At 35.9% G+C, this 15,484-nt stretch overlaps 2 protein-coding genes across 4 annotated transcripts in view; one reads left to right on the top strand and one right to left on the bottom strand.

Moving 5' to 3' along the window:
* The window catches only part of LOC137018830 (interphotoreceptor matrix proteoglycan 1), a 30,030-nt gene extending 27,558 nt beyond the window's left edge, over positions 1–2,472 (top strand). Inside the window, exon 18 of the mRNA XM_067383558.1 lies at positions 2,433–2,472. Coding sequence (XP_067239659.1) covers positions 2,433–2,472 — 40 coding nt within the window. The remainder of the gene's footprint in view (positions 1–2,432) is intronic.
* Positions 2,473–6,334: 3,862 nt separating this feature from the next.
* Positions 6,335–15,484, bottom strand: part of myo6a (myosin VIa) — a 77,998-nt gene continuing 68,848 nt past the window's right edge. For all 3 annotated transcript variants that reach the window (XM_067383554.1, XM_067383555.1, XM_067383557.1), the window contains 3 exons: positions 14,451–14,582; positions 11,769–11,987; positions 6,335–7,429 (listed from right to left, as the gene is read on the bottom strand). In XM_067383554.1, coding sequence (XP_067239655.1) covers positions 7,230–7,429; positions 11,769–11,987; positions 14,451–14,582 — 551 coding nt within the window. In that variant the 3' untranslated portion in view covers positions 6,335–7,229. The remainder of the gene's footprint in view (positions 7,430–11,768; positions 11,988–14,450; positions 14,583–15,484) is intronic.

Here is a 15,484-nt window from a genome sequence, read left to right as displayed (position 1 = left end):
CTGATAGAAAGGCAACAGTAAATAAATGGTCGTTACAACCGACATCTGCAGAAGAGCATCTCTGAACACACAACACATTGAAAAGCAAATGGGCTACAGCAGCAGATAACAACTGGTGCCACTCCTGTCAGCTAAAAACAGGAAACGGAGGCTACAATTCACACGGGCTCACCAAAATTGGACAAAAGATTGGAAAACTGTTGCCTGATCTGATGAGTCTCGATTTCTGCTGTAACATTCAGATGGTAGGATCAGAACTTAGAATAAACAACATGAAAGCATGGATGCATCCTGTTCAGGCTGCTGCTGGTGGTCTAATGGTGTGTGGGATATTGTCTTCTTGGCACACTTTGGGCCCCTTATAAGTACCAACTGAGCATTATTTAAACACCACAGCCTACCTGAGTATTATTGCTGACTGTGTCCATGCCTTTATGACCACAGTGTACCCATCTTCTGATGCCTACTTCCAGCACCATGTCACATAGCTCAAATCATCTCAAACTGGTTTCTTGAACATGACAATAAGTTCACTATACTCAAATGGCCTCCACAGTCACCAGAGCTCAATCCAATAGAGCACCTTGTGGTGGAATGGGAGATTTACATCATGGATCAGCAGCTGACAAATCTGCAGCAACTGTGTGAAGCTATGATGTCAATTTGGACCAAAATCTCTGAGGAAGGTTTCCAGCACTGCTGAATCTATGCCACTAAGAATTTAGGCAGTTCTGAAGGCAAAAGGGTGTCGAACCCCGCACTAGCAAGCTGTACCTAATAAAGTGGCCCATGAATGTACATGCACCTTCCAGTTGCATTTTCCAACAGTGGGCTGAACTGCAGACATCTTTTCTGATTAGGACACTTGTTTTTCACATACACATGTTAACCAAAACTAAAGAGTATGAAAACTGAATTAGTGATTGCAAGGCAGAACTGTATTTAAATATTCCTGAATGTTTTCTTCTCCAAAAGATTCCAAAATTATATAACCACAACTTACAGACTCCATTTAAACTTTTTACACACATTTTCAGTTCTGTGTGGGCTATTTTTAGTCTTTATTCACTTTACTTAAAGCTGCAGTCCGTAATGTTTTTTGGTTAAAAATTATCCAAAATCAATTTTTGAGCAAGTACATAACCAGCCAGTGTTCAAAACTATCTCATTATCTTAGCTCGATTCACAACGGTAAGCTTGTAATAATGTTTTATAATAAGAGCAACATGGTGGATTTCCACGGGAAATTTGAGCATGCAACAGTTCCTCTGTGTGTTATTACGTCACATCCGTAAACAGAAAGGAAGGAGTCCAGTCCAGGCTAATCGGTTTTATCACATGAGGATGCTGCTGGTAGCGGATCATTTATAGCCTTTTCTCACAGCAGCTGGAATAATTAAACTTATCATTTTGATAGCAGATTGTAATCCAGAAAGATCCAAATGACAATCATCAGTGACAACTGGAGATACACCTATAGTCAAAAAGCAAAAGACTTCACACTGTGGAGTGGCTACAGAAATTGAAATCTACAGGTAGCACTAATATACACATAGTCATAGTAATGCTGATGTTGTTAACATTAATGATTTGAGAACAAAGTATAACAGTGATAATAATTTGCATTAGATTTGTTAGATTTAATCATCATTGACAGCGCGATTTATTGTAGGCCTAATGCTTTTTTCCTCAGTTGGTCAGAACAAAAGTGGCAGACATGTTACTTGTTCAGATGATATTTTCCAGTGAACATTCTTATATTGGTCATACTTTCAGACGTAGAATCTGTGATTCTGAAGTGCAGTATCCACACCGGTGCGGTACATTAGATTCATCTGTGCTGACGAGCTGTGCCGAGGCACAACGCACGTACAGATAACGGTTCCGCATATGACTGCAATTGCAGGTTTCAAACAAGAGATGTCGACAAAGAGGAAAATATTGCAGACTGCAGCATTAAGTGAATAAATAGATTAAGGATAAACTAAGGATAAATTAATGAGTGAAAACATTTTGCTGAGTGCTTGATTTTAATCAGCATCATTAAGGGAATCCCTGAGCACATTGAAATTCAACAAGTTACTTTTTTGCTGCCTTGCAAGCACTTTCAGGACAAATTCTAGTTAAACTTCTTTTTTTGTTGTAGTTATATAATTTAATAGAAAACATTTGCTACCACTTTCCCCACAAAACAGGACTTTACTCAAGGAATACAAATGAAATGATTTCCATGATGTTCTAAAAAACAGCCTGTGTTGTACATAAACTTTTACTAATGTGTCTTTTTTACAGAAAATGTGATGCCTTACACCCCTGTGAATTGTCCTTGGGATATGACATTTTCTTTTTTTTCCTTCAGCTAATCTTGATGTCTTTCTTTGCCGTTTGAAACCTGGGCTTCATATCGTTGCTTGTGTTGTTTTGTTTTACAGAGGCCGAGATAAGACCACCATACCAGGCTTGACGAGTTAATCACAGATGATTTCCACATTACAATACTGTCACTGAGGTAAGATCAGATCTCATGTCACCTTGAGTTGTAGTTGTACAAATCAGTTCCCAAACTATTAGACCAGGTCTAACTTAATGTCATGTTTGAGGTTAATTAAACCAGATTAGATTTGTTGTTGGGTTACTAGCTGGACTGTACTTCAGCACAATTGAATCCAATTTAAAAACATGGAAAGCATTCAGCTGTCGTTTTTACTCCGATAGCCGCAAGACCACACCAAACGTGGTGAGTGCGTGTTAAAAATCAGATTTTGCTTGGTATGTTTTTTTAAACAAAGTTTAAATCCCGTCTGGCTAGTGCTCTTCCCATAATGTTTATGAGTTAGGTCAGTGGGATGAGAATAGGTGGTCTTTTGTGGCTGTTTGAACACATTTGACATTTGTTCACATGAGCATTTACACTACAAAAGCAATCTGGTAATGTGTTTTCAACTACTTCTGGAAGTAAAAAGTGGACAAGCTCAAAACATTTTAGACCCTGTTTATACCTGTATTTAGCTTCGTCCACTTGTGAACGAATCGACCAAAACACATCTTAATACCAGGTCTGAATAGGACCTAAAACTAAGTAACTGTAACATTTTTAATGGATATTAGATTACTTAACTATTATAAGCAAAACATTTTACATAGTCTGTGGTTTTATAATGTATATAATGATAAACAAGTATCCTACATAATTATATAGCTAAAATTCTCTTTAATCGATTGCACAACTTCAACGTAAAATAACTTGTTTCTCTTTTAACAGAGATGGGACACCATATGTTATGCTGTCTACCAATGGTGCTTGTCCAGCCATTAAAAGAGGTTTAAAAAGATTTCCTATGATTCAACAACTCATGAAGATTGTAGAATGACTGGCCAAACATCCTGAACAGATGGATAGCCAAGTATAATTGCTATTGTTTATTATGTTACCTGTCGTTCTCATGAGAACGTAAAGAAATGCATTGGATTTCAGGTAGAATGTTTTCACAAGGGAGAAATGATTTAGGGTTTCCTCACAATGAGGAAATGTTTCTTGTTTGATCATAAAGAATACACTGTTAAAATGTTCTCATAGTTGGGAACATAATTGTTTTGGTGTATAATAATTATATTTTGTCTTACATGCATAGTGAATACGTATTTGCGTATTTGTTTTTTTGTGTGTGTATTTTAGAATGGTTATCTTGGGAAAAAGAAAACTTTGTCGCAAACATTCTTGTACGAATGGTGTATACAGCACCAAACGTAAAATACTACCAATTTTTTAAGATTTACCCAAAGCACTGATTACATACACTGATCAGGCATAACATTATGATCATTGACAGGTGAAGTGAATGACACTGATTATCTCTTCATCATGGCAGTTGTTAGTGGGTGGGATATATTAGGCAGCAAGTGAACATTTTGTCCTCAAAGTTGATGTGTTAGTAGCAGGAAAAATGGGCAATCGTAAGGATTCGAGCAAGTTTGACAAGGGCCAAATTGTGATGGCTTGACGACTGGGTCAGAGCATCTCCAAAACTACAGTTCTTGTGGGGTGTTCCTGGTCTGCAGTGGTCAGTATCTATCAAAAGTGGTCCAAGGAAGGAACAGTAGTGAACCTGCGACAGGGTCATGGGCGGCCAAGGCTCATTGATGCACGTGGGGAGCGAAGGCTGGACTGTGTGGTCTGATCCAACAGACGAGCTACTGTTAATGCTGATTAAATACAGAAAGGTGTCAGAATACACAGTGCATCGCAGTTTGTTGCGTATGGGGCTATAGCCACAGACCAGTCAGGGTGCCCATGCTGACCCCTGTCCACCGCCGAAAGCTCCAACAGTGGGCATGTGACCACGGAGCAATGAAAGAAGGTGGCCTGGTCTGATGAATCACGTTTTCATTTACATCACGTGGATGAACGGGTGCATGCTTACCTGGGGAACACATGGCACCAGGATGCACTATGGGAAGAAGGCAAGCCGACGTAGGCAGTGGGATGCTTTGGGAAATGCTCTGCTGGGAAACCTTGGGTCCTGCCATCCATGTGGATGTTACTTTCACACGTACCACCTACCTAAGCACTGTTGCAGACCAAGTACACCCTTTCATGGAAACGGTATTCCCTGGTATCTGTGGCCTCTTTCAGCAGGTTAATGCACCCTGCCACAAAGCAAAAATGGTTCAGGAATGGTTTGAGGAGCACAACAACAAATTTGAGGTGTTGACTTGGCCTCCAAATATCACAGATCTCAATCCAGTCGAGCATCTGTGGGATGTGCTGAACAAACAAGTCCGATCCATGGAGGCCCCACCTCGCAACTTACATGACTTAAAGGATCTGCTGCTAACATCTTGGTGCCAGATACCACAGAGCACTTTCAGGGGTCTAGTGGAGCCCACGCCTTGACAGGTCAGGGCTGTTTTTGGCAGCAAAAGTGGGACCAACACAATATTAGGAAGGTGGTCATAATGTTATGCCTGATTGGTGTAATAAATATATACAACACATACACAGTGCTGCTTGAAAGTTGGTGAACCACTTGCAGAAAATGTGAATCATTTTAACAAAATAAGAGTAATCATACAAAATGCATGTTATTTTTTATTTAGTACCGTCCTGAGTAAGATATTTTACATAAACAATGTTTACATGAAGTCCACAAGACAAAAAAAAATTGCTGAATTTATAAATATGACCCAATTCAAAAGTTTATGAAGTGTCATTACCTCAATGATCCACGACTATTTTTTTGTTTTGTGATGGTTGTTTATTGAGTCCCTTGTTTGTCCTGAGCAGTTAAACTGCCCAATATTCTTCAAAAAATCCTCCAGGTCCCAAAACTTCTTCAGTTTTCCCGCATCTTTTGCGTATTTGAACCATTTCCATCAGTGATTGTATGATTTTGAGATCCATCTTTTCACACTGACAATTGAGGGACTCAAAAACAACTATTAAAAAAGGTTCAAACATTCACTGATGCTCCAGAAGGAAACACGATGCATTAAGTGCCGGGGGGTGAAAACCTTTTGAATCTGAAGGAATATTGTACTTAATTTGTCTCCTGGAAAACATTTAAGTGTCTTCTGTTGCTTCTGAAGGGCAGTACTAAATGAAAAATGAAAAAATAAAAAATAAAATAAATAAATAAAAGCAAAAGAAAAATTTGGACATCTTTATCTTGATCAAAAGTTTTCACCCCCAACTCTTAATGCATCGTGTTTCCTTCTGGAGCATCAGTGAATCAGTGAACCTTTTTTTTAACAGTTGTGTTTGAGTCAGTTGTCCTCAGTGTGAAAAGATTAATCTGAGAATCATAGTCACTGCTGGAAAGGGTTCAAATATGCAAAAGATGCTGGAAATCTGGGACCTGGAGGATTTTTCTGAAGAATATTGAGCAGTTTAACTGCTCAGGACAAACAAAGGGACTCATGAACAACCATCACAAAACAAAAAAGCGGTCGTAGATCATCCAGGCAAGCACACACAGTATTAAGAATCAAGGGTTCACAAACTTTTGAGCGGGTCGTTTTTATAAATTCAGCTTTTTTTTTTCTTATTCTTTTTTTGGTCTTGTGGACCATATGTAAACATTTTTTTAATGTAAAATATCTTACTCAGGACAGTACTACATAAAAAAATAACATGTATATTGTATGATCCCTCTTACTTTGTTAAAATTATTCATTTTCACAGATTCTGTAAGGGGTTCACAAACTTTCAAGCAGCACTGTACACACACACACACACACACACACAAAAGAAGAGGAAATCACTGAATTTAGGCTTTCACATCAATTTTTACATCACTGGTCACTTGACATAATTGTGCTGGTTTATATCTATGTAAAATCTCACTGTATTTGTTGGAAAAAAGCAAACTTTATTCAACTGGATATATCATGCCTACACCAGTACCTTGTTTAGTTTGATACAAATCTTCATTTTGTATATAGAAATAAATCTCATTTGCTTATTGCTCTTATACAGATTTGGTCAGATATCACTATTACAGGCTGTGCTTTGTCTATCTTATTGCATAATTTCATAAATTATAGTGTTACAAAATTAGGGACAATAACAATATCACAAGAATGACTAAAATTATTAAAATCATTATTTTTATTAAACATTTTTCATTCAAAAGTCATAATTTAGTTGTCATTACTTACCAGAGTTATTGTATTTACTGTTTTGTAGATTTTGTAAATACTTTTTGCAAGCAGTTAAACTCACAGTGAATGACAAAACCCAGAATCATGTAAAGTGCTGAACAATATCAGTATTTACATCTGCAAGTCAAAGAGGAGCTTTATTTCAATGTAAGACTGATTTATATGTTAGGAAAAGACACACTTGATGAATTACTCTACAGAAACATTCCCAGTGAAGAATTTATGGAGTACTGATCATATATCATACCAAAATATTACATTAAGTAAATTATATTAAGAGGCAGTTTAGAGGCAATGACACTGTCAAGAACAGTAATTAAAGATCAATGAGATGATTCAATGCAACAGATATTCAAATAATAATGAAAAAAAAAGAACAAATGAAATGGCACCTAAACAGAAGCTCTTAAAGAAAACAAAATAAAAGGAAATGTCAAAAGACTAAAAAAAATCAAAACAAAAAAATATTAAAATACTAAAAAAAAAAAGAACTAAGAGAAAGTCAGTGCTGGTTATGTAAGAGTCTTCCCTCATTAAACTAAAGAGCTGATGTGTGCATGTGTGTGTGTTTATTTGAGCATGCTCTGCAGCATGGCAGTGGCATAAGTGGGTCGGGCCTGCCTGCTCTCAATGGCGCTTCTAAGGTACTGAATGCCTCCGCAGCGCTCCCAGATTTCCTCAAACTGCCGGGCAAGAATCTCGGCACCACGCTTCCGTGTCAAACCAGTCTCCTCCAGACTCAACTCGCACATCTCCATATCATCCTTACCTACAAACACAAAACAGAGATTACGTTCTGAACTAAACAAGGAATGACGTGATAGAATTTTTGGCCAATACAGATAGTAGATCTTTTTTTTTTTTTTGCCTAATTTTAAAGGCACACTATGTAACTTTTTTGTTCAAAATTTACAAAATTTAATTTTCAATACACAATCTTTCTTCCAAAACATGTTTTTGTCTTACCCTTATTCACTATGGTAATCCTATTGCAAGTGTTTATATTTTAGCCCTGACAGGATGGTTTTCACAGAAAATTGCATACATACACACACATCGCCAGTGCGTGTCCCCTCATCTGTAAACGGAGAAAAATTGCTCCGGCTACTTTGGCACATATATGGTGTGGGAGTGGCATAGGTTAGTTGTCACAACGAGTGAGAAAGGATGACATGGAGCAGCTAAATCTCCAAACTCCAGGGAATCAACCATTTTAGAACAACACAGAACAGAGTAGAGTCTGCTGGCAAAAAGAGATCATGACAGAGCTTGTAATAAAACCAAAATGAACATTGGCTTGGCTTTTCAGAAATGGCGAGAACAGGGATTTGAAATGTTGTAAAAGTGACGTGGAGTGACGTGCTTTTATTACTCAACAGGTGAGTAAAGTATTTTATTGAACAGATAAATATCTAGTTCTCTAACCAAGTTCATTGTAAAGCACTGTCTATTGTCAAGGGTAATATTCATCTGCACAGTCACACAGAGCCGAAGCACAACCAAAACAATGTTGTTCCGCAAAATGCATGTAGTTTTTTAACTGCTAGAGGGCCAAAAGCTACATAGTGTACCATTAATTAATTATATCTACCAGTATTCACACACCTACAATTTAAAACCTAGAAGTTTTACATGCTTCAAAATGAAATCAAAGCCAAGTATGAATGTAAAGGAAAAATAAAGTAAAAAATCGAAAGAAATTATAAAAAGTTATGATTCCTTTTTTGTGTACTGACTATGCTTGTTTGGTACGTGCTGTTACAGATAGCAATATTTTTAGCCATTATATATGCAAGAAATAAACCCCAAAAAATGTATTTAATAAAATAAATTGATAACAATAAACAATGCACGTACACAGTTTCGGATGTTGGTATTGAAGCATTTTTGAGTACAATGACTACCAGTAAATGAGGACAAGCATAGAGTGCTGCAGGCGTGCCGTCAAAACCTGGAAAACTAATTTACCAGTGGTTTCCTCTAGATTTTCCTATGGGGTTTTATAATGGGTTTCTTCAGTTTATGAGTAAAATAAGGTCTGTGGTAAACAAAAGCTGTTTATTTAAAAAAAAATGTATGTTTCTAATAAGTAACTAGTTGAACATACAGAGTTGTGAGTGTGTGCAGTTTACATTATAGAGCAAATGTGCAAAAATGTGCATTTTTTCATATGGGTGTGTGTAATTTATGTTGTAGAGCAAAACGTCCAAGTGTCGTCAACTTATGATTTACCACAGCGAATTACTCTTCCCAGGGCCGTTCACAGACCTTTTGAGGGGCATGTGCTGAAACTGAAAAATGGCACCCCCCCCCCCATATATATATATATATATATATATACATACATACATTATATATATATATATATATATATATATATATACACATTATATATATATATATATATATATATATATATATATATATATATATATACACACACATTATATATATATATATATACACACATTATATATCTATATATATATATATATACACACATTATATATATATACACACATTATATATATATATATATATATATATATATACATACATACATTATTTATATATATATATATATATATATATATATATATATATATATATATATATATATATATATATATATATATATATATATATATACACATTATATATATTATATATATACATTATATATATATTATATATTATATATATATTATATATATATATATATATATATATATATATATATATATATATATACAGGGTTTCAGGGCTTCTTTAAAAATAATTACAACAGCAATCTTGTGTGAGCCATGTATTTGAAGATGTTTGACTTCACTGTGATCCAGGGATGTCCCTCTCAACACATTAATACACACACATTACATTCTGCATTATAAAATATAAAGAAGCACCGTGACCTGACGATTCTGTAATGTTTTTTAGTTACTACAACATTACTGTAGTAAAACCATGTTTTACTATGTTACATGTGAAGACGAGCGGGGAGTATACAATACTAGATTAAAAAAATTATCTAGCGAGCAAATACATATTAACATCGTAAACATTAACCATACTGTGTGACCATATTAAATGTTAATGAATTAAGTGTATCAGCAGATAGCCATCATAAATCAAAGAAGAAATTCCTTAGAAATATATTTTACTTAGCTGACGACGGGGATCACTCAGTCGCTTTTTTGTCCAACTCAAATGCAGTTACGCCGGGTTTTTGACCAGCGAATATGTGCAAAAATAAAAACGTCAAAACGATGGCATCACATTAGGCTACGTGCTACGTCATCATCAATAGGTTATGAGCGCTCAGTTTTTGGCTGTCTTATAAAAGATGTAATACTACTGTACTGTATGCACAGCCTATTTAAGGCTATTTGTAGGCTATTCGCTATGACTAACTTAGAAGGCAAATGCTAACGTTATCCCCCTCCCTCTTTCTCCGCCACCGGTCTCAGGCGTCAAATGCATAAAATATGAAACTTTATAGACATACCAATGTTTCTTTCGTAAAGACAACGTTGTAGCCTACTTATTCAAACAACAAGATGATATTTATTTACCGTTGCAAGACGTTCAGCTGCTCTGCTGTGGAACTTCATTTCGCTGAACTCAGGGGGCGGAGTTAAGAGGTATGACTGACAGTTAGTTTGAGCGGATCCAAAATGATTTTGTCACAAGCTCTTTTTAATACCTTTATTAGGCTAAATATATTTGTAAATCAGACAGACAGACGTAAAGGGTGACCAATACCATGATTTATTCAAGAAAATAAATAAATTAAATTAAATAAAACACCTCCCAAAAAAAAGGGCACTTCGGAGTGTAAGGACAAAAAGGGCATGTGCTCTGCACAGGTTGAGCCCTACCTGTGCACGTGCCTGACTCTTCCGGGTTTTGACGTCATGCCTGCAGCACTCTATTGGTCTGATACCAGTACAGTTTCAGGTGCATCTCTGAATGGAGTATGCATACCGGATTGAAATAAAATAAACCCTAATTAGTGTTGCGGAAGCTATTATGAAACTAGCTTTTCAAGCTACTCAATTTGATAAAGTTGAAATTCAAAATAGTTAAATCATTTAATATCATACATATGCAATTTTGTTTTTTTAAATGATTTAGTTGTTTATTTAGTAATTACCTTTATTATTATCATTATTTTGAAATCACAGCAGTATTTATCTTGGTAAAAGGCAATGAGGACTTCAATAAGGGTGACTGCATAAAAAATGTGTAACATTTTTAGTTTAGGGTCCAATTCTCACTATAAGCTAAGTTGCTTATTAGCATGCATATTGTTACCGCATGGTGGAAAAAAGAAGAAGATGGTGGGGAGGAAAAAAAAAAAAAGAAACTGCCTACCGAGTGTTTATTGTATTTATTTACAGCTATTTGCACTGTAAATGATTATATTTATTAAAATTATTAAATGGATGCTGCCTTATTGGGAGAATAAAAACTCACTCAACAACTGCCCCTAACCCTACCCAATAAATACTTTTAATATTAAACACTCGTTATGCAGGGTTTTTTTTCCCACTTTTAGAACGATATTTTAATTTTATTGAAAATAAATGCTTTTGAACCCGCTGTGATTGCATTAAAAGCCAGGACTGTGAGCCAACTCACTACTGCTGCGCTACTGAAGATGTTGTATTTTGCGTGTCTGTTATCAAAATAACTCGTTATCATATATAAATTATGTTGAAATAATGACTTATGTCGAAATAACGAGATATTATGTTGAAATAACGAGTTATGTCGAAATAACGAGTTGAGTCAAAATAACAACTTATGTTGAAATAACAATGTCGAAATAACGAATTATGTTGAAATAATGACTTAATATCTTGAAATAACGACTTATGTCGAAATATTAAGATAAGTTTTCTTTTGTTTAACGTTAAGTTTCTTTTTTTTTCCACCATGTGGTTCAGGGCTTCCGTAGCTCTGCACTGACACTCGTTATTTTACAATTTTGAAAAAGCTGTCCGACATTGATAAGGTTATCAGAAACACAATACACTGACACCAACAGCTTCTCTTAGAAACAAATATATTGCTGTAAACAAAATAAGAGTGAAAGTGAACGTTACCTGCCACCAGCAGAATGGGGTGTTTATCCGGGTGCAGCTCCATCTGTCTGGCAATCCAAGGCCCATCAAAGTGGGCGTACCACCAACCTTTCTTCTTGTTCTGCGGGTCTTTGTATTGGTCTCCTGGTCGGATGAAGGGAATGCGAAAGAAGCGCTGCTGTCTGTTCATGACGATCTCTTGCTGCCGAGGCATTACAGGCATAACTGGGTTCTGCTGGGCTGGAGGATGATGGGACGACAACTCCATTATAGTGTTAGAAAAACACAATCTAATTCTCCTAACATCTCTTAGCTAGTCGCGACAAGATAAAAAGTAAGTGTAAATCTTGGCCACAACAGGCCTACAGATGTGCATCAAAACTTTGTCATTTGGTTTCTATTTTGATGCATTAAGCTCCACCCACAGTGTAATCTCATTGGTCCAAAAATCCCAATCCACATGGCTACATATAATAGTATATAAATATGAAATTTTCTATGGCTATGTTCACACTGTCAGTCCAAATCTGATTATTTGTGTATCCGATTGGAATCCGATCTAAATGATTGACTGTCCACATTGTGTATTGCAACAGTTCAGATCCAGCTTGTATGTCCCAGGAGGTTTTTAGTTTTCTGGAATATCTGCATTGGTTTCTGTGGCAATGATGGTGCATTGGTAGGCATACGCCAACAACAACAAATGCAACATGTAGGGGTTTGCAATACAGATGTTGTATTATTTACAACATGACAGTGTGTAGCCGCCACGCTGGACTACTACATCATCTTCTGAGGCAGCAGCAGAAACGTAGGAATCTGGCATGTGTGGCTTTATTCCGTTCTGTCATCTCTGCAGGTTTCAAAACATGTCTCCGTGATATTGTCATTTTCTGCTCGTCCGGCACTTTGCATCAACACAAACTTGTTTCTGCAGTGAGTTTCAGCATGTTTCCTATAACAGTGTCTGACATGTTTACATTTTACGTGGCGTGAGAAAGTTACAGCAACCACACAAAATCTGATCAGAGAAGTCAGACTAAAACTGATTTCCAGAAAGGATTTCAAACCACATATGAATGTAGCTCAAAACTGATTTGTAAACATTTCATGTGATTTTCTTGTTGTTCACATTTGCTAAATCTGATCGGATTCCGATCAAATATGCACAAAAATGTGCATAATATATGCAAAATATGCACAATAGAACGTTAATGGAACAAAAGAAACATCAGACCATCAGTCAAAAATCAGACCGACCAAAATTATTTGGGACCTGGAGGATTTTTCCGAAGAATATTGGGCAAGTCTATATATAGATTATAAGTATGACCTCATATTCACCTAAATTCATATCATTCATATCAATAGCAGACATACACTACCGGTCAAAAGTTTGGGGTTAGATTTGTTAAATACTTTTATTGAATTGGATGCATTAAACTGATCAAAAGTGAAAGACAATTATTATGTTTGTTACAAAAAATTATTTTAAATAAAGGGATAGTTCACCCATAACCAAACATTATCCCATGATTTACTCACAATCCTAGGTATATATGACTATCATCTTTCAGACAAACACAACCTGAGATATATTTAAAAATATCCTTAGTCCTCCAAGGTTTATAATGGTTGTGAATGGGAACCCAAATGTAAAAAAATGCATCCATCCATATAATAAAAACCCAGAGGGTTAAAAAAGGCCTTACGGACCTACAGACGACCATAAACATACTGTGCAATATCCATATTTAACACTTTATAAATTCAAATAACTAGCTTCCGGCAGACGACTGTACACATACTGCACATCGATTTGGGTGGAAGAGCAACCTTTGACCCCACGCAATGACAGAGGAGAGAGCAAAGCAAAACACCGGTCATTAGAAGTCTAAAATTAGAAATTTCAAAGAGAAATGTCGGATGATTTTGATATAATAGAAGAGGAGCTTGCATTTGTTGCATAGCCCTATTTGTTTGAACAGTGAGAGGTGTCTAAGCTTACGATACTCCTACATCCCACGTCATTTTTGGGTAAACTATCCCTTTAACAGAATCCTGGAAAAATTTTCACAGTTTCCACAAAAATATGAAGCAGCAGAACTGTTTTCAACATAATAATAAAAAATAATGTAAGCAAATCAGCATATTACAATGATTTCTGAAGGATCATGTGATACTGAAGACAGGAGTAATGATGCTGAAAATTCAGCGTTGATCACAGGAATAAATTACATTTTAAAATGTATTCACATGCAAAACAGCTATTTTAAATTGCAATAGTTTTTCATAATATATATATTTTTTTACTGTATTTTGATCAAATAAATAAAACTTTGGTGACCTTTCAAAACTTTTGAACAGTAGTGTAAATATATTACAAATAGTTAGGAAATCAGCAGGGAATATTTTATTTATTGTGAATATTATTTTCTATTGGCTTTGTTAAATTAGTGAGTTAGGCTCATTATTGTATTTCTTCTCTTTTCATTTTATTAGGTCTTTTAGTCATGTTTTGTGGAGTTAGACAGCTGTTGATTTATTATTTTGTCCATACTTACCGATGAAGCCTTTGCTTCCAATGTCAACTATTCCCAAAAAAACAAAAAAAGCAACACCACAAAAAATGATTTCTGCCTACAGAGTGTAATATGTGTTTCATCCTAACTCTGGTCAATGATCTCCAGTGGGATTTCTCACCATAGTCTATGACGGCTTTCGGTGCCCTCTGCTCATCCTGACCATTGCGTTTCTTGTTCTTTGACTTCCATGCGTGATAAACCTTCAGTCTGCGGTGAAACTCCTCACGACATGCAGCTAACAACTCGATATCTACATGGATAGTTGTGAAAAGAGAGTTGGAAACTGAAATATAACATACATCTTAAGTTCATTTTTAATATGAAATAATCTGAAAGCAATAAAGCACAGAAACTATTTTTCAGCAGATTATGTACTATGCAAGAAGAACCTTTTTGACCAATGCTGAAGCAATTTAAAGGTGCAATATGTAATATTTTCTGTCTGCTAGAGGTCGCTAGAGGCCTATTCAAAACAAAGGCATACTGTAGCTTGATGACGCCAAGTTTGAGCGCGGAAACTTGGGACATGTGGTCTTCACCTCAATGGCTGGTGGAAAAGAATTGGGATAGGACTTGGGAAGAAATCATGTTCATGGATGCGATTATTAATGTTACTGTAGTATGAAGCAGAGCAGGTCTGAGTGTTGTGGTAATTGAATGAGGCCGCTGGAGTGACTGCACAACACGCTGCGAGCAGCAGAACTTTTATTATGCCACAGTCGGCTGCGCTGCGTCCACTTTTCCGGTCATGAGTATGAGGTAACACAGCATTGTTTATCATATTAGATACATTTGAGTGTTTTGAAAATCATGTTATAATGTTACTCTGTGAGTATGCTCTGTGGCTGCTGTGAGACATTTCTTACACACTGGAGTAAGATAGATCGATTTTAGAATATCATATTAAATGCTGGATGAGCTGAGTTGATAAAAGGCAATTAATTAATTTTAAAACGTATTGTATGATGGAGAAAATGCTGTATTACTGTTACTAAAAATAAAGCCGCATCTGATTATGCTATGTTAGCTACTTCACAATGGTAAAGCATGGTACTCGCAAAAAATCAAGAAAATTAGAAAACAAGACTGAACGTGTTGAGCTATACAATAATAATTAGCTTTCTGTCTATAAATATATCAAAACACTTGTTC

This window comes from Chanodichthys erythropterus, chromosome 4 (assembly GCF_024489055.1).
Source record: "Chanodichthys erythropterus isolate Z2021 chromosome 4, ASM2448905v1, whole genome shotgun sequence".
Lineage (NCBI taxonomy): Eukaryota > Metazoa > Chordata > Actinopteri > Cypriniformes > Xenocyprididae > Chanodichthys > Chanodichthys erythropterus.
This window is presented reverse-complemented; position numbering and strand designations above follow the sequence as displayed.